This window comes from Eptatretus burgeri, chromosome 10 (genome assembly GCF_056783735.1).
Source record: "Eptatretus burgeri isolate ZD-2024b chromosome 10, Ebu_testis_v1, whole genome shotgun sequence".
Taxonomy (NCBI): Eukaryota; Metazoa; Chordata; class Myxini; order Myxiniformes; family Myxinidae; genus Eptatretus; species Eptatretus burgeri.
In genome coordinates, this window is record NC_140970.1 from 80,481,444 (window position 1) to 80,501,083 (window position 19,640).

At 45.1% G+C, this 19,640-nt stretch overlaps 2 protein-coding genes across 2 annotated transcripts in view; one reads left to right on the plus strand and one right to left on the minus strand.

Moving 5' to 3' along the window:
- Positions 1-755: 755 nt before the first annotated feature.
- On the plus strand, positions 756-13,803 carry TOMM22 (translocase of outer mitochondrial membrane 22). The gene is made up of 4 exons (XM_085899074.1): positions 756-915; positions 3,320-3,438; positions 6,989-7,106; positions 13,613-13,803. The coding sequence occupies exons 1-4, from the start codon at positions 856-858 to the stop codon at positions 13,679-13,681; spliced, it is 366 nt and encodes a 121-aa protein (XP_085755200.1). The 5' UTR covers positions 756-855; the 3' UTR covers positions 13,682-13,803.
- Positions 13,804-15,829: 2,026 nt separating this feature from the next.
- Positions 15,830-19,640, minus strand: part of LOC147018942 (DNA repair protein XRCC1-like) — a 70,305-nt gene continuing 66,494 nt past the window's right edge. The window contains exons 12-13 of the mRNA XM_085899064.1: positions 19,081-19,259; positions 15,830-16,790 (exon numbers count right to left, since the gene is read on the minus strand). Of these exons, the coding sequence (XP_085755190.1) occupies positions 16,786-16,790; positions 19,081-19,259 (184 nt within the window). The 3' untranslated portion in view covers positions 15,830-16,785. The remainder of the gene's footprint in view (positions 16,791-19,080; positions 19,260-19,640) is intronic.

The following is a 19,640-nucleotide window of genomic DNA, read 5'->3' on the forward strand; positions in this document are numbered from 1 at the left end:
CTCTATAATATACACGTATTAATAGGAGGCCATAGGTTAGTCTGTAGATTATAGATCATATTTATTAATGTTGTCCGATGTCTGTTCAATGTTTTGATGATTGGTCAATATATTATTAATTAATTATAGGCCATAAGGCCTATTATTATAGGGGGTAGCTGAAAGCCACCGCGTTATGGCCTATAACAATACAAATATTATAGGCCATAGGGGGTTAGCTATACACATTACACTGATAATCATCAGATCATATGACATATGATATGATAATAATCATTCATGAGAATTGTGACACCTCGTACTCACTCAACTTATTGATTCGTGCTGCAGAGCTTATATTAGCCTGGTAGTAATAATGGGTGGTGGAGACTGTTGTGAGTGAAATGAAAATCCTGTTCTTCTTATTAAGCTGGACAAAAATGTTGTTTCCAGCGAGAAATTCGGCACAGATTAATATATTCAACCTGTGAATTCGGATTGGCAACGCAACATGGCGACTTCAGTCGACAGAGGCCGTTGCTGCCTGCTGGTCCAGGTTATTATAAGAAGTCAGTGCGAACGATCACGACTGAGCAGTGAGGGCGTCACGTGACCTCGGAAAGGGCGCGTGTCCCTGCGCCGTTCCATGGAGGAGGTTTACAGTCGAATATCGGTAATCGTGTCACCGGACGGAATTCCATTCGCCTCCTCCTCGTACAGCAAGGCGCTCCGGAACTATCGAGGACAAATTGCTTTTTCAGACCACACGTCTTCGTTGACGCAAGGATCGTTCAACATCGAGTCAAATAAATTTAAACGTGATGATCCGGAAACGTCTCCTGATTGGTCTCAGGAACGTCACGTGAGCTTTCAGGTATGGCGGCTGCAGATGCGGAGTCCGATCGTTTGAGGGATAACGAGGATGAGGACGATGAGGTGAGTTGAACAGACTGAGGACGTATCTTACTGTTGGTCTTGTTCGACGCTTGTCTGTCGATTTATCAAGAGAATTCGTGGTAAGAACACGGATTGGCGTGGTCATCCGGCTTGGTCTTGCCGGGACCACGTCGCGGACACGAGGCGCGTGTTCGTCCTTTCCTTTCGCTTATCATAAATAATGGACTTTTATCGAACATTCACCGATTAATACAAAGTAATGGTTCCATGTACGATTTCCGTACTTCACGGATGGTCTGTCGTCCCCCTTGTGATTTCAACACAAAATGCGGAATCTCTCGGATGAATGGAAAGCCGGCTGTCCAGTCTGCTCGCGTTATATGGTGGACGTTTAAGATCCCAGGGCTTCTATCACGAAGAATAGGCGAGTTATCGCCGGCACGCTGGACATATTACAAATGTCTACTCTGATTTCTGAGAAGGCAAAGACAAAACGCAGGAGGAGGTGGTTTGGCCCGTCCGGCCGAGACGATGCCGACTTGTATGTTTTGTCCATTGTCGATCATTTTAGCAAACTCATAACAGACGTTCTAATACTTACACCACTGAGTCTGGTGCGGGGAGGGGAGGGATGGAGAGGAGGAGCAAGGGGGAGGGATGGAGAGGAGGAGCAAGGGGGAGGGATGGAGAGGAGGAGCAAGGGGGAGGGGAGGGATGGAGAGGGGGAGCAAGGGGGAGGGAGGGAGAGGAGGAGAAAGGGGGGGGGAGGGGGAGGGGGAGGAAGGGGGAGGGGAGGGGGGGAGAGGGGGGGGAGGGGGAAGGGATGGAGAGGAGGAGCAAGGGGGAGGGATGGAGAGGAGGAGCAAGGGGAGGGGAGGGATGGAGAGGAGGAGGGGAGGGATGGAGAGGGGGAGGGGAGGGATGGAGAGGAGGAGGGGAGGGATGGAGAGGAGGAGGGGAGGGATGAGGAGGAGGGGATGAGGGGAGGCATGGGATGGAAAGGAGGAGGAAGGGAGGGATGGAGAGGGGAGCAAGGGGGAGGGGAGGGATGGAGAGGGGAGGGATGGAGAGGGGAGGGATGGAGAGGGGGAGCGATGGAGAGGGGAGGGATGGAGAGGGGAGCGATGGAGAGGGGAGGGATGGAGAGGGGGAGCAAGGGGGAGGGGAGGGATGGAGAGGGGGAGCAAGGGGGAGGGGAGGGATGGAGGGGGAGCAAGGGGGAGGGAGGGATGGAGAGGGAGCAAGGGGGAGGGAGGGATGGAGAGGGAGCAAGGGGGAGGGGAGGGATGGAGAGGGAGCAAGGGGGAGGGGAGGGATGGAGAGGAGGAGCAAGGGGGAGGGATGGAGAGGAGGAGCAAGGGGAGGGAGGGATGGAGGGGGAGCAAGGGGGAGGGGAGGGATGGAGAGGGAGCAAGGGGGAGGGAGGGATGGAGAGGGAGCAAGGGGGAGGGGAGGGATGGAGAGGAGGAGCAAGGGGGAGGGATGGAGAGGAGGAGCAAGGGGGAGGGATGGAGAGGAGGAGCAAGGGGGAGGGATGGAGAGGAGGAGCAAGGGGGAGGGGAGGGGAGCGAGGGGGAGGGGAGGGATGGAGAGGAGGAGCGAGGGGGAGGGGAGGGATGGAGAGGAGGAGCAAGGGGGAGGGGAGGGATGGAGAGGAGGAGCAAGGGGGAGGGGAGGGATGGAGAGGAGGAGCAAGGGGGAGGGGAGGGATGGAGAGGAGGGGCAAGGGGAGGGGAGGGATGGAGAGGAGGGGCAAGGGGGAGGGAGGGATGGAGAGGAGGGGCAAGGGGGAGGGAGGGATGGAGAGGAGGGGCAAGGGGGAGGGGAGGGATGGAGAGGAGGAGCAAGGGGGAGGGGAGGCGGAGCGATGGAGAAGGGGAGCGGTGGAGAGGGGAGCGGTCGTGATGTGGAGATGGGGAGCGGTATAGACGTGGGGATAGAGACAGGGAGTGTGTTTGGGGGATGATGGAGATTGAGAGGTACAAAGGCAGATATCGAGAGTGAATGAAAATCTATTCCCTTCGTATCCAGGAAAATGGAGGGAATGTTCTTCCCAGCTGAGGGTTAGGTGTGAAATTATATATTGGGTGGTAGTACTACGACCTTGTGCTTTAATTTGCATGGTTTCGAATTTGGTTTAATGATCCCAGTCGTGAAACCATATCTCGTTACCTGTTACCAGACAAGCGACAGAGTGGGTTATATCCTCGTTGAACAGTTCAAGAATCTCACAATGTGATTTCAGCCATTGCTGTTGATTGTGAGTTGAAATTTTGACAGAGCAAACTTGCTGAGACCTTGGACATACCCAAGCGTTCGGTTTGTAGCGATCTTGAAATGTCATCTTTATATATGGATGTCACTGCAAATGTTGGTTTGGTTTGTTTGTACGTGAGAGTTATGAAAATCTATCCGCCTTCCAATGTTGCGTTGTGTTTTGCAGCTGGACGAGACTTTGTCCGAACGCTTGTGGGGTCTCACCGAGATGTTTCCAACGAAGCTTTGCAGAGCAGCTGCATCATCTGCTCAGTTTACCATATCGTCCACTCGATGCTTGTACAGGTAGACAAACGTCGTCGTGTGTACACTGCACATGGCATGGTGCAGTGCAAACTTGTTGGCTCTTGAATTCAATTCTGGATGCGTGAAGAAGATTATTTTGTTTATAAATGCAAACTTTTGACGAAGGTATTGGAACCCGAAGGAAATGGGCGTTTGATGGGAACACAAAATTGCCCAACTCTGTGCGTGCGTGCACCTCACATTTGATCTGTCGACAGATGAACAAAACAAGGTACTGGTACACAATGGTCTGCTTTTTACCTAATTTCTAAATGGAGCTCGGTCTCTGTGCCTGCCTGCGTCCGTCCGTCCATCCATCCGTCAACAATTGTGCGAAAGGGGATACCACTAATCAAGCAATAACGATACCCCCTACACAGCGCAGCATGGCAGGACAGACGTACACGTGTGTATGTACAAGCAGTATACAACGTGCTGCACATACTTTGCTTGTTGGGGCATAGCCCGTGCCTAATGCATACTCCAGACAGTTTGACCAAAATAAGGAGGAGGAGGGTGATAATTTTTTTTTATTATTATTATTTTGCTCTTCCCCTTTGTGTGTTGTTGTATATTATTCGAAATTCAGCATCTAAAAAGGCTGTGATTAATATCCCATTAACACTCTCCCCCTCCTCGCTCCCTGAGTGTATAGCTAGGCCGGTATCTATACGCCGCCTAATTTCATTTTCCCCATTAACAACCGTTTTTTTGTTCTTTGTAGCAATTGCGCAAAGATTGGTATTCCCATCAGCAAAACAGCGGGTCTTACATTTTAGTCTCTTCAAAAGCGTACCGTGTGTTCTTCTAAATGCTGGTAGGACAGCAGATTTTGCATCCTACTTGAAAGTTTCTTTTGTTTCCCCCATCCATTCTTTACAAGATGTAGGCTCATTGAAGAGTGAGGTGATGGAGGGTTGAAAAAAAGTAAATAAAATCTGTGAACTGACGGTGGGGCAATATTTGGACACACACAGAGATAGAGAATGCGAGAGAACCGTAACCTGGTAGGAAGAGGGTTCAGTGAATGAGGGTTTAAGGAAGAAAAGATTATAAGCAAGGATCGGAGATGACTTGAGATTGTGGCGTACTGCCTGCTCGAAGCCCTGGAGAGAAGAGCATGTCACATAGCCTCACCAAGGCAATGCCACCAAAGGAAGAAGCGAGGAACAGAGTAGGGGTGTGCAAAAGGAAGAGGTCACTGAGCTCCTTGTGATGTGGCAGCAAGATCATGCTTTGGCCTCATCGTGGAATATGCCAATAATGCATGTTCAGAGCTGTTAGAAGTCCACGATACAAATCTGATGCAGGAGCCCCATGAGCCCATAGGAGAGAGCAGTGCTACGTTGTGCTGTGGGCAAAGTCGTTGTAGGCTGCGTGTCGTCATTCTGATTTGTTTTTTTTTTCAAGGAATGACTGAGAATGTCCATTCTGTGTTTGGTTTTGCAGGCCAGCTTTGCTCAATGTTCTGCCTCGGAGAGATCTTGACTGATGGTGAAACCTTGAGGTTCAATGTCCTTGTGGCTGACCATCCAAATAGATAGGATGATCCTTCCAGAGCGACAGGGTGAGACGGAGATTTTCCACCAATGGATATATTCCGTTTTCTACACCGACCAGCATCGAATAATTTCCAGATCGATCGATTGGGAGTAATGCAAGCTCTGCAGTCTGCCTGACACAATTATCGAGGAGTCTATAAAAAGGAAGAGAGGGTTTTCCAGACCCTTAAAGAGGTCATTAATATCGATGAGGAATGAGACAGCCCAATACACTGCCTTGGGAACTCCAGCTGCCACTTGAAGAAGAGAAGAATAATAAGAGGAGAGGAGAGGGGGTTCCATTGATAGCAATTCAATGATTGTGTGAGTGGAGAAAGCGAGGAATGAAAGCGACCTGATAAGACCACAGGCAGAGTGCTTTACAAGTGGAGCAGGATGCCAGACTTTGGCGAATGCCTGAGATGTCGCCGTGGAGACTGTCCTGACCTGTTTTGTGAGATTTGTCCAAAAATAGCATCCCTTACAGATATTGTACAATACAAGAATGAGTTATTTCTCATTTGGGTGGGGGAGGAGGGAGGAACCAGAAAAGTACAATTTGACTCCTTGTGGGAAATCATCAGTGGCCAGATAGCTCAGAGGTGAACACGTGACCAACTGAGCAATGACCCTTTCCGTCCCTCAGCTTTTCATGGATGTTTCCAATCAAAGCACTCGTAGGATTTGATTCTGCTTGGTTTCAAAATCAGTCAGGAACTGGTTCATTCAAGCCTATAAGACACAAGCAAATTCTCATGAACCACTCAACTCCATATAATACTTGGCAGCCATAGTTCATTCATTTCAGTGGAATATGCTTTAACATTGTGGAATGAAAACTCTTCGCACTATTCCCATCTCCCAGTCCATGTTGTTCTCTTTCCTTCCCTCACCCTTCTATTTATGTTTTTTTTTTATATAGCATTTAAGCCTCGTTCTTTTTCTACATCTATTTATATGGAGGACTTTTTAGTTTTTTGGGGTTTTATTTACGACTGCCTTTTTGCATTTATGATGTAGATTGATCCCTCCACCTCCATATTATACTTGGGTACAAAAACGAGAAGGCATTGCTAAGTGAGGCGTTGGTACCAGTAATTTTGGACTAACGATGCAGAAATCAAGAAAATGACCAAATACCAAGACCTCAAGAATGAAGTCAAGATCCTGGAAGCTGAAGAATGCCAAAGTTGTACCAGTGATAATTGGAGCTATTGGAATGATGATCAAGAACCTCACTAAGATTTTGAAAACCATCCCTGGGAATATTACCACAAACAAACGACAATTAGAGGCAGTAGACGTGGAGTCGGCTCGTTGTTCCCATCTCCCAAGTGCCTGTCCATTTTGTTTTATTGTATGCGGAATTGCTGGAGTGGGGTCCGCTCTCCTTCCCTCAATGTGGAGATGATCCTTCCAGATCATCTCCACGTTCCAGATCATCTGGTCCTGGGTTGACTCAGTGACTTTTGTGAGAAAAGTGAGGGCAAGAGTTGCAGGGAATGGTTTGACTATCCCAAAAAGAGTCCTCGGAACAAAACTCTGAGAACAACAAAGTTGAACAGCTTGGTACATGAACTGTGATCCCTTACTGAAGCGAAGGTGGATACTTTGAGTCCTGGGAGGACTTTGTTCCATCTCCTCAAACCCACAAATGGAGATGACAACGAACGACACAAACAGATATCTTATGCACCAAAGCAGGAGGCATATTTTTACTTCACGTATGTAACAGGGTTATTTTTATTATTTTCAGGAGTGGCAGCAGTCTGTGGCCTGTACACTGCTCAAATAAAGGGATGGGCGATTTGTGTAATAAATGAAGGTTTTCAAAGCTGAATAGTATGAAAATCCAAAAGGGGTTGCCCATCATTTTGACTTTTTTTTTTTTTCTGTGAGTTTCACCAATGAAATAAACCCAACACAACTGGCTATGAATGAATACTGAACAGGATGTTTTTTTTTTTTTTCTTGCCGATTTATGACTATGCGGTTGTTTTGTTGTGCAGTTTTGTACGATCGGCTTTGTGGGTTGGCACCACATCGTTCATGATACTTGTTCTTCCGGTTGTGTTTGAAACTGAGAAACTGCAGCTGGAGCAACAACAAATGCAACAGCAGAGACAGGTGCCTATTTTGATTTTGTTGTATGCGTGATTGGGGGTGGGGGAGGGGAGGAGTTGTAACTTGGTACACACAATCATGAAATGTTTTTTGTTTTTTTTTGTCTCTGTGGTGGGTTTGTAGCACAAATTCAGCTTGTTTTCAACATACTACCTTGTGCTTGTATATGATTGATTGGTGGGTGGTTAAAAACAAAAGGGGTGAGGGATGTAGACTGCACAGCTGCCTTCTGCTTGGGATGATATTTTTTGTGAAGGATTGGGGGGGGGGGAGTGATTAAGTCAGTCACATGACCGGAACGAGTTTTGCAATCCCTGGTACCAGTCGGGCGAGGAACCTTGCTGCCAAATTTCAGCTGGAGCAGCCCAGCAGTTTGGCCAGAGAAGTCAAAATAGGAGATGGACGGATGGTGCATGCACAGATGCCAACCCTCCCGATTTCATCGGGAGGCTTCCGAAAATTCACCCAAACTCCCGCCCTTACGATCACTATCCTTATCCTCCCGAAATTTTGATATTTTTGCACTGTTCACTAATCAGAATGTACTAGTATGAGAATTGAATGAAAAGCATCGTCTGCTACGTATAGCATGTGGTAACTCCATAACGTTCGCTGCTACCAAATTGTACGTAAAAAATTGCAAATTCAAATGAGGAGCAGCGAAACATTGGGTCTGGATCTCGCTTATGCGATCATGCACTGAGATTTAGTGCATGCGGTATGTGTGCAATACAGTGCATGCGGTATGTATGCACAGTGTATATGCATGCGATACGCTCACTGCATGCAGCTGGACCCCGTACCAGCCCGGCGGTCGCGACCACCGTGCGGTGTTTAACAGCCGCTAGAGTTCTACGAGTCGCGCTGCAGCTGTGGAACATCGACTTCGAAGTTACCGATGCTTCAAGCCCTCGATGTTGATTACGAAATGGCAGAAAAGAAGCTTACGAAGACCAAGAAATGGTCTCAGAAGTACAAGACCGAATACAGTCTCCAATACCCGTGTATTCGAAAGTGTGAAAGAGGAATTCATCATGCGTATTGTACAGTATGCAGCGTTGATATTTCAGTTGAGCACGGAGGTCGCGATGATATTCGGAAGCACGTTGGAAGCAAACGGCACACAGACATTGCAAAGGAGAGATCTTCGAGCACGAGTACCGGTACACTTCTGAATTATTTCACCAAACAAGGGACAAGCGAGGAAGAGGATGTTACCCAAGCGGAACTTCTCTTTAGTGGATTTATTGTGGAACATAACTTGCCCATATCAGTCTCAGATCATGCTGGACCTCTATTTCAAAAGATGTTTCCAGATTCAAAAGTTGCTTCAAAGTATGGATGTGCAAGAACAAAAACTTCAGCAATAATTGGTGAGTTGTCAAATGTTACTGCTTCATCTATTGCTGATATTGCTAGACTAGCTCCATTTAGCCTAGCTACAGACGGTAGCAATGACAGTGGTGAGGCCCAGCTATATCCTGTCCTGATTTCGTACTATGACAACAGTGCTGGGATTGTGAAACAAGGTTTGCTAAGTTTGCCTGCGTGCAAACAAGATTCCACTGGAGAAAACATTTTCAAACTGCTTGATCATGAGTTCAGTGACAGGAAAATTCCGTGGGGAAATTGTGTTTCCTTTTGTGCTGATAATGCCTCTGTCATGGTGGGCAAGCACAAAGGAGTCGCTGCTTATATCCACAAACAAAATCCAGAGTGCTACATCATGGGATGCCCTTGCCATATGATGCACAATACGGCCAAGAAGGCGGCTCAGGCCTTACCCATTGAATTAGATGACTTTCTCATCGATATTTACTACTACTTGGACAAAAGTAGTAAACGCGTCAAAGGAGTGAAAGCACTGCAAGAACTCTGTGATGCCCCGACACACAAGATTCTGAAGCATGTCGCAACAAGGTGGCTGTCCCTTGGTCAGTGCCTAGACAGGCTGATTGAACAGTGGGAGCCACTTCGCCTCTTCTTCAAAGAAGAAGTACGAAGAAAAATGCAACCAACTGTAGCCAAGACTCTAACAACGAGCAAGAAGGATGGCACTGTATCTACTGCCAGTACTGGCACTGCAGGATCAAGCACTAGTGGAGCAGCATTCACCACTACCACTGCAGTATCTGCTGCGAAGAAGACAGCAGGGACAGCACCAAAACCAATGCTGAGAGCAGGTAGCATCACCGGCCCTTCATCACGTTCATCTACAAAGCAGATCCCTTCAGAGTCGAGAAAGACTGTGATAGTCCCATCTACAGGCAAAGAAGGACCCAAGTTAAGTTCTGCTTTTGCCAAATCACTTGATAGAAGCTCAGCAAAACCTTCGAATCAGAGGTCTTCTTCCTTGGCTGCACCTACCTCAAGCTCTCTCCTCAAACGTAAAATTGGATCTGGTACTACGAGTCTGACCTCTTCTGCTGGCAGTAAACGCAAGTGTGATCGCCCTGTGGCTAAGTGTACTACGAGTTCTACAACTAAAAGCGCATCTTCCTCAAACACTGTGCAGGAATCTAGAGAAAAACGTGTCAACAGGATGTTCTTGTCTCCACAAACAAAACTCTATTGTTTCTTCCTTCGATATGCTAACAAGCTTTTGGAGAAGGGGAATTTTCTGCTCCAAAGAGACGAACCCTGTATTCATCTCCTGCACGGAGAATTGAATGGCCTTCTGAAAGATATCTTCGTACGGTTTTTGAAACCATCGGTTGCTCTGGTAAATGTACCCTTCTCTGACAGAAATCATCAGAAGAATGATGAGGACCTCATGATTGGGAACGATGCCAAACTGTATATAAGGGAACAAAGGAGTCTCAAGAAATCCACCTTCACTCTGAGTGAGTCAGACATCCAAGGTTTCTTCAGTGCAGTTCGCTCATATTATGTGAAAGCCTGCAATTACATCTTCAAAACCTGGCCGCTAGATGATGAATTAGCCAAGCATGCTCAGGTGCTGGATGTTAAGCTACACCAAGAAGTGGGGTTTGACTGTGTGGAGTTTTTCATCAAGAAATTCCCCTGTCTGTTCAGTGGCGGTGATAGTGACATAGACAGTCTTGAGAGTGAATTCGCTCACTACCAGGCAGACGCCTCCCTACCTACAATTGCTACTGAGACAGTGAGAGTGGATGAGCAGTGGCATCGGATTTCACAGCTCACAGATCCCTGCACTGGTGCCAAGAAGTATCCTAATTTGAGCAAAGTGATGAAGGGAATCTTGGTCATTCCTCATTCGAACGCATCATGTGAGCGGGCACTCAGTCTTGTACGGAAGAACCATACTGAATTTCGTCCCAATTTGAGTGTCAAAACCCTGGAAGCTCTCTTAATTGAAAAACTAGCTCATAGCACCCCTTGCTACCAGAGAGAATACAGCAAAGACATAATCAGAAGGGCTAAAAGAGCCACACAGCTGTCACTCAGCAAAGCTGCCATGGAAAAAGCAAGCAGCAGTAGTACCAGCCAGTAAGGTAAGAAAAATATTGCTTCTTTTGTGCTTTTTGTTAATCTTTGATTGTCCCCTAACTTACTAATATTAACATACATGTAACATTAAAAAGTGCACAATTTTCCCCTTTTTTTGTTCAAAAAGTGGGAATTCTTAACATGTTAAATGCTCCAAAATAGGGCTCAGAGGGCACTAGAGAGCGTCTAGAACCCCAGAGCTTCCAGGGCCCTAAGGCGGGCCCTGGACCCCGCCGCAAGGGTCAAGCGCTCCGCGCTCGAGATGTGCGCTTCGCGCACATTATTTGGTGTCGGTTGCAAATCCTCCCTAATTCTGATTTCCAAAAGTTGGCATCTCTAGCATGATGATACCTTATCTGAAATTTAAATTCCAGATAAGCTAAAAGTGAGGGTAAACAGGCAGTTGAAGAAGAAAAATAGGACCACTGGATGGACCTGCAGTTTATCTAGGCCTTGACCTAATGTTGTAATCCAAATTTGGTAGCATTCTGACTGGTGGGTCTGAAGAGGAAGATTTTTGAAGGAATTTGTGTTTTTTTTTTTTTTCTCAAACATTGACAAAGTCCACCATTTTGACACTTCCGGTCATGAGATCGGCATGACCTCCACAATTTAACATCACAACCCTGTCCTAATGATATAACCCAAATTTGGTAGGATTGTGACTGGTGGGTCTGGAGAAGATTTTTTTGAAGAAATTTAATAACTCGCCCATTTTGACCTAATTCGTCATGTGACCAGAACGAGCTTTGCAATTCCTGTTACCAGTCAGGAGAGGAACGTTGCTGCCAAATTTCAGCTGGATTTGCCCAGCAGTTTGACCAGAGAAATTGAAATAGGAGACGGACGGATGGTGCGCGATAACACCATATCTGAAATTTAAATAAAAGCTAATAAAAATAAAAACAATGGGAGGAAAAGGGGAAAAATTGATACAGCAGAGACCTCAAAAGATGCATGATAGTTGATGGTCAAGAGGCCAGGAATCGTCATCTGCTGAAATACAAGTCAGCCGGCTACAACAACGCCAAACCGGTGCTCCGATCAGGAAATAACTCCAGAGAAGGGAAGTTGCTCTGAATGAATTCCAGCTCAAGGTACAGTGGTGGTGCTGAGGGAAACCTCCGACAGATGTGAGCAAATCCCCCAAGTGCAGCGCTTTGGGGATGTGTGGAGGCGGGAAAGGAAGGGAGGGTCGTCTCGGTCTCGTGCAGCCAGCTCAAATGCAGGTTGCGGAAGTGGTGACTGGTACGTCAGGATGTGGCTGCAATTTCTTGGCAAAAGGTTATTAACGTAAGCCTGGTGTTGGCTTAACAGTTGAAGGTGGCTGGTTTAAGATCTTAGGATCTTAAGTTTGAGTCCCTGTCGTGCTGTTGAAATAACACCGAGTGGGTTGACAGCCTGGCATCCTTCTGAGGTTGGCAAAATGAGTACCATTTTACTGGGAGCAGGGGCACTGCATCAGGCACAGCCACACTGCCAGAAAATTGTGCAACTAGTAGCCATAGGTTGCATATGAAACAACAAGTTTATAAACAAGCTGTTTGAATACTGCTTGGGCAACAAACGAGAGTTGATGAAAAATATCCGAAACAAACAGAACCCCCCACACCCACCCCCAACCAAATCCAAAAAAAAGTCACTTCTGTGCGATGAGTAGCTATGTGGTGGTGAGCTAACCTTCCGCTGTATGTGTGGCAATGATCATCTTAGTTTAATCAGACGTGGAGGTGAAGCTGATAGACATTGATCCAATCTGAGAAATACGAGGTGTGTTCAAAAAGTATGCAACCTTAATTTTTCGTGCGTAAACAAATGAAGCTAGGGAGGCGTGGTTTGGTGCACGTATGTAGGCGATCCTAATCCGTATGCGTGAATATTTTCCTGCCTGCAGAAGCTGTCAGTTGCCGACAGACCGCGGATGAGTGAGTAAGTGTAAGTGAGCACCATCGGATTTTCGTTTTTGACAAAATGACGGATCACTGTGGTCTCATCGCCAGTTATCACTGTGTTGAAGAAGTTGGGATCGCTGTTCACAGTCTCCAGCATGTCCTGTGCGATCTCCAAACGGAGTTGCTTCTGCTCGATCGTTAGCAGTTTTGGCACGAACTTCGCTGAGATTCTCCTTAAGCCCAAATCCTCAGTCACAATGGAATGAACGGATCCAATGCTGACGTCCGCCTCGTCTGCAAGTTCTCTGATCGTGATTCGACGATCCTGCACCAGCAGGGTCCTCGCTTGGTCAATGACGATCTCATTTCGGGATGTTGAGGGCCTACCAGAACGTGCTTTATTTTCCACTGATGTGCGACCATCTTTGAAGCGGTTGTACCACTCTTTTATCTGTGTGGTGCCCATTGCTTCGTTCCCGAAGGCCTCTTGAATCTTGCAGATCGTTTCCACTTGGGAATCGCCAAGCTTTACACAAAATTTGATGCAGTAGCGTTGTTGAAGTTTTTTCCGTCATTTTGTCAAAAACGAAAATCCGACGGTGCTCACTTACACTTCCTCACTCGTCGGCGGTCTGTCGGCGACTGACAGCTTCTGCAGGCGGGAAAATATTCACGCATACGGATTAGGATCGCCTACATACGTGCACCAAACCACGCCTCCCGAGCTTCATTTGTTTACGCACGAAAAATTAAGGTTGCATACTTTTTGAACACACCTCGTAGTTTTGTCCACAACATCTTGTAAGAATGATTGAGAGTCTGTGCCCCTTTCCAGTGTGCTGCAGAAGTGTGCTCTCATGGTAAGAATTGCACTGGGAGGTTTGCTGTTGCCTCCTCATTGTTAGGGCAGGAATGGGATCGGATGCTGGCACACAATGGCCTTCTCTTTTTAAAAGATAGGGTTGGGTCATTTAAGTCCACTCGTAGTAAATCCTTGCAGACAGGAAAAACTTCTCTGCATATCCTCCGACGAATGGTGGATGATGCAACGGCCTGACAGACGCACACACATGTTGGATGTGTTCATGTTTGAATTTTAATTTTGAATCGTTTACTGTTCCCCTTTTGTCTTATCCTCGTGCTCAGATCTTGCTCGGCCCAAGTGCAGCCATGTCCAGCCCTCCTGTTGCTCCACATCTTCCCAGATCATCATGATGATGATTGGGTGTTGATCTCTCCCCTGTATTGAGAACTATCAAGATAAACTCTTCATATGTTTTGCAAATAGAATGTTCAGTGTTTGTAAAGTTTAATGGAAATAAACTTTCAACTGTCAAGCAGCTGTGTAATTGATGATAATGTCTGGGGTGGGATGGGATGTAAGGGCAGGTTTTTTGGGGTAAATTTTTTTTTTTTTTAAAGGTCCTGGGAGTTCAGTGGTGGGGTATCCCAATCCTCTGCATAAATGTAACATATATCACCATCCGGTGGAAGCTGACTGGCATTGCAAGTCACAAATTACAGAAGTGTGGGAATTAAACAACTTCAACAGGATGAGAACTTGTACAACTTGTTCAGCTCAATCCATCAAATGTATGTTTTATTCCACATTAGCATTGTTCTCATGGCCAGTGGCAGATGTAAAGGTGGAAATTGTGGTAACTTGCATCCTGGGGCCTCCTTCCCCAGGATTCATTTTTCTTGTTCTTCTGCTGAACATCATTGCCTTCAAATTCAGGTCGTTGAAAATAAAATTTCAACCCTCCCAGAGACTAATGCTGTCGTCGGGTGGACGGACCCACCCAAATCGGTGAACCACGGTTGGTCGACAAGGCGAACCACGTCTGATCATTGGTCAGCAAGAGCAGTATCGTATTGCCAGCCCAGAATGGAAATGTAGTACGTCTGACGATTCATTTGGCATGCGTTACCAGTATACTTTTGGCATGCGTTACCAGTATACTTTTGCCATGATGGAGGCATATGTGCTTTGTGGTCTATGCAGCCTTTCCAAACTAAACATAAAAAAATAATAAATCAATTTATAATTAAATTAGAATACATTTAAGATATTAACATCCCAATTGTTTTCACTGAATTTTTTTTATGAATACATTGCAATGGAAAACAGGTCAGACCACTTTGTTTTTGCATAAACTCCTTCCACTCTGTTGGCTCATAGACGTGATTTTCAATCTTTACTATGCGGTAAAGAGCGCCAATCGTATGTTTATTCTCAGCAATCCCATAATGTATTCCATTACATGTAGGATCACGGATATGCAAGCCTACAATACACAAGAGAGCGAACGTAACAAAAGTTCAATGCACTGTTCATAAGTAAGCCTCTCCCCATAGCATAGGGGGAAGGCTTATTGCTGTTTCAGTGTTTCTACAATTGGCACCCCCAATTTTTAACAGCACCACAGTTTCTCCTGAATATCCAGGGATACTAAAACCACCATTTAGAATTTTTTTTTTCTTCCTTCCTGCACTCCAAATCTTGGAGCCGTCTGGGGCTTTTATAATAAAAGTTTTGCTTCAATAATTAATATGAATAGAAAGTACGCAGGGTTGGCGAAATTGACCTTGACCTATTTTCTTTTAACCTTAACCTAATTAGGCACATTTTTCACCATAACTCGATTAACTTTGGTCGGAATTAGATAGCTGAGGACAAAACGCATTTGTTATGTGTAAGGAGGGGGGGTGGTGACTTTTTTGACAACCTAATTCTAAGGTCATGACAATTTGATTTTTATTTTTTTCACCAAAACTTGGCAGGTTTGTCCAATCGGAACTAAATCGTCCTCTCTGGATAGCCGAGAGCAAGACGCATTTACACTTAATTTACATCATTCCCCTCTGGGTTAAAGGTCAAGGTCAAATGGCCTTTTTTTTGTCCGCTCAATCTTAAAAATAAAGCCAAGCTGCCCAGATGTAGAAGTCCACAACCACACACTGGGATGATTTGGCCGAGCAAAGAGAGGTCATTTACTCCTGATATGTGAAACACCCTGCAACCCATCCCGACAGAAAACAGACTTTTTGGAATGCCGGCATCGAATCATCACATGGTGCTTGAACTCGTAAAAGGCATCAAACTGATGATGCCTGATCCAGATTTTGCCAAATGTGGATTAAATTTAATTGCGGCTCTTGTTGTTTACTTTGTAGAAGGCGGCTGTTCCGTGGCTCCCGATCCATGTTCTCAGAAGTGTACAATGGCATTCATTAACTCATTTTTATAGTTTCTCAGCTTATTGATCATTGAACCAGGCATCATGGATGACATCACGGATGATGGAAACGGCTTATTGGTTCGTATTACGACATGCATTCAACACAAGGATATCAAATATGTTGAGGTTAAATTGATATTTATTGATTCGCTTTCCCAAACATAAACATACTTCGCAAACTTACCCAATAACTACTCAGGGTTCAGCTTCAACATTTAAAACAAGATTCACGATACTTTGCTTGTACAATTATGCAACAAAATAGGACTTGAAATGAGCAGCTTTAAATAAACGAAGAAAAGCTTTGATAACTCCCACTCCTCTTGTCTCCCTGCTCCCTTTGTTATAGGTTCTGTATGTTAGTGCTTATATACAAGCCTCGACAATGTATACAAAAAAACTTCCGATAGCTGGGCGTACACTGGTATGGGTTAGGGTTACGGTTACCGATTCAAATATGGGAATTCTCTTGAAAAGAGTGGTGATGAAGAAGAAACCAATTGGTCCACCTCAAAGGAATTTCCCACATTCATCAACCACGTTCCTCTAAAACATGAGGTTCCGCTGCGGTGCACAAAAACAGGACATGCAGCAGCTTGTTGAGCCGCCATATCTTTCTACAATTCGTTATTGTTTATCATTCATCTCACGCTGTTCTGAACATTTAGTAATAACTTGACCAATGTGTTACATCATAACTAAGTACAATAAAACACAGAAAACCCTAACTGTTGAAATTTAACTTGTTTGCGCACGATCTGACGCGGTGCCTTTATTATGCGTAAGGAAATAGGTGAACGTTTAAATAAGCAGAATGAAGAAAAAAAAAACAGTTATTTGAGCATCATCCTGGGTCAAGCAGGTGCATCAGTGAGAGTGTACATGTTCATATTTAAAAATAAAGCAAACACCAGCCAAGCTACCCAGATGTGGAAGTCCAGCAGTGGGCTGTTCCATACAGAAGTCCTTTTGTATATTGTAGTGATGGACGAACCTCAACTGGATGATCAAAAGGTTGACCAGAAGTGTGCCTGGTGTGGAGTTCACATTCCGATGAAAGAGGACGTCCAAGCACATTCAATCTAACACACACAAAAAACGAACCAACTTCAATCAACACACGGAGTGGTATATTTAATTATCCCGTCACAGTGTCCATTCAATTTGGCTGGCAGGATAGCTTGTCTGAGAGCTGCTGAGCATGGGTTTGGACCCAGCTATAAACGGTCACGCAAGTGTTTTACGGGCAGGACGATGCATCACAAAGTGTCATTCAATTCGGGGGTACCGTCTGCTGGCATTTGATGGCCATAAGATGATGTCCTCCATGATAAGTAGGCAAGTAATCTTCAGCATCCTGAGCAAATAATTAGGCCTGCTCAGCCAGTTTGTAAAAGACCTGGTGGTTGGTGAATAAGAATCTCACAAGCATTGTGAATTTAATGAATGTACCCTGATCATTACAATATACATGTCTGGGAACAGAATGCATGGTCCACAGTTGCACTACAAGACAACTGCATGGGACCTTTAGCCAGAGGTTGGGGTTAAGGTTTATAATGCCACGCATATAGCACAGAGTGGGGTTGAGCAATTGCTTCACTCTGTCCATTTCTATGATTGAGGAACTACTTCATGTCAATTGAATTTTATATTTTGAACACTGCAGAATACATATCAGAACATGAACCTGTAGTTTAGCAGTACTTTGGCTTTCGATTTGGCAAATTGTACGGAGTCAAATCCCAAGCACGCATGTGCACTCACGGTATAGCGATTCCTTCAGTCTGTCTGTCTGTCAAGCAATATTTACTGTTTTTAGGGACCTCATAAAAGACACAAACAACAAGCATGAATAACTTATTTAACGTGTTAAAATTAATGGTGGTGTCAGGTTACATCAATGGCGGTGAACTTCCGATTCATTGGTTTGTTTTTTTTTTTGGGGGGGGGAGGGGGTTCTACAGCCTTTAAAACTTTTATTTTATTTCAATCAAATTATATATTTTGACACGAGAACACACATCGGCTTGTTTGCATTTCCAAAAACCCTCAGTTTAGCAGTACTTGGACAAAATTTTACGCCGTATTGACCAATCAAATTTGCCATGCTCTCTGAGGGCGGAGTGACAATGAAATTTACACAAAATGGCACTGCTGAGTGATGCTACGACATAGCTAACTTCGTACAAAAGCCATGTTTGTTTTGTGTGTCTCTTTCTTAAAAATCGTCAGTTTCTCAGAGAAGGGTTGGAAGGATGTTCGGTTCTCGGCTGCTCCGTTTGACCCATCGACTTCGTATGTTTGCCATCGCGCCTGTTATTCAAAGTTCACGAACAAGAAAACTCAATGCACATCACATGTACATGATGAGACAGATTTTTACCTGCACCTACTAAAGCTGGACAATGGTTATGTTTTCACCCCTGTCTGTTTGTGTGCAGGATATCTCAAAAAGTTGTGGACAGATTTGGATGACATTTGGTGGGCATGTTTGGTGTGTGACAAGGATGATTCATTTCTGATGAAGATCCGGATACGAGAATTTAAGTGATTTTTCACCATTGAGTGATAGAGCTAAAAAAAAAAAAACGATATATCGCAAGATATCTCAAAAAGTTATGGAAGGATTCGGACAAAACTTTGTGGATGAGTTGGTTTGGTGACAAGAACAAGTCAATGAAATTTTAATTCAGGTCCAAATCAAGATCCGGCCCATCAGTGGGATACAAAACGTAAACTAAACAGCCTGGTGGAGGTATGTTCTCTACCGCGTACCCTTCTCGTTATACAGTACTGTGTTTGTTTTTTTTTTTTAAATGTTCACAAGAGGAGACTGATGGGAAATTAAGAACAATTAATTAATATTCTGTCATTGGTTATTAGGCCCCATTACCCAAGTGTATAATGGTATACCAGATTCAACGTTTCATTTGATCACACTAATTTAAGATTACAAAGTTAATGTAATGAAGATACCGTTTGAGGTTTGATGGGGGAAATGGCCTCATTCTGCATTTGCATTTCCATTGTATCAATAATAATAATAATTCATGAAAAGACATTTCAAAAACTTTGATGGAGTTTAAACCCCATTTTTCAACTGGTACGACCAAAGGGCATGAGAATAAAACAAAGCATTCCTTTGTTCAAAAGTCAACACGAGACAAACGGACAGAAAAGAAAAGTTCTGTACGATGAATGGTAGGGGGAGGTTGACAGGAAGAAAAATGAAGAACAAGGATGAAAATGGCATGAGATAGTGGGTGGGTGACATGATGCAGTGGGAGGGAAAGGGGGGAGGGGAGAGTGGGTTTGAACTCACACAGTGACACGGTACCACGGAAGGGAGAGAACAAATGTTTTCAATACCTTTTGCTTTCCGTGCCGAGTGAGTGGTTGGAGCTTGCTGTGGAGAAGTCAGGGAGAAGTGTGTGGGGTCGGGTAGAGGAGATCGAGCAGTGCAGGAGAGCAGCCACTGCTTGGTGACCGCTACACCATGTCCGCTAGCAATCTGCTGCAGGTGCTTGGGACTCCCGGCAAATGCACAGCTGGTGGGAAAGGGATCAAAGTAAGGTTAATTAAAGAGCTGATATTGTTTGACGGTCAGGGGAAAAGAAACGTGAAGTCAGAACACGAAGAAAGGCCATGGATGGCCATGAGGAGAAAAACAGTGGCCAAGTGTGATCCAACACCACAGAATGACACTGGGTTGACACAGTCTACAAATGTTAAACGTTTATTTTGGTTCAGATGCAACATTCTCCACAAAGACATAAATCACTCATCCTTACCTTTAATAATGCGAAAAAATCATGGACAGAAAACTTTGACATGAGGCTGTGCTTTAATTCCCTGTGAAGTCTGGTGCTTCTAATATTCAGACAACTCGCTGTAGTTTGTGGAGAGGACACGATTCACGTCGGCATTGT

What these genes read in the sequence shown, in the direction of transcription:
- TOMM22 (XM_085899074.1), top strand. Translation starts at nt 856, where the DNA reads ATGGCGGCTGCAGATGCGGAGTCCGATCGTTTGAGGGATAACGAGGAT. An exon ending in TCCACTCGATGCTTGTACAG is followed by an intron (nt 3,439 to 6,988) that starts GTAGACAAACGT and finishes TTTGTTGTGCAG; the next exon opens with TTTTGTACGATCGGCTTTGT. An exon ending in AAATGCAACAGCAGAGACAG is followed by an intron (nt 7,107 to 13,612) that starts GTGCCTATTTTG and finishes CCTCGTGCTCAG; the next exon opens with ATCTTGCTCGGCCCAAGTGC.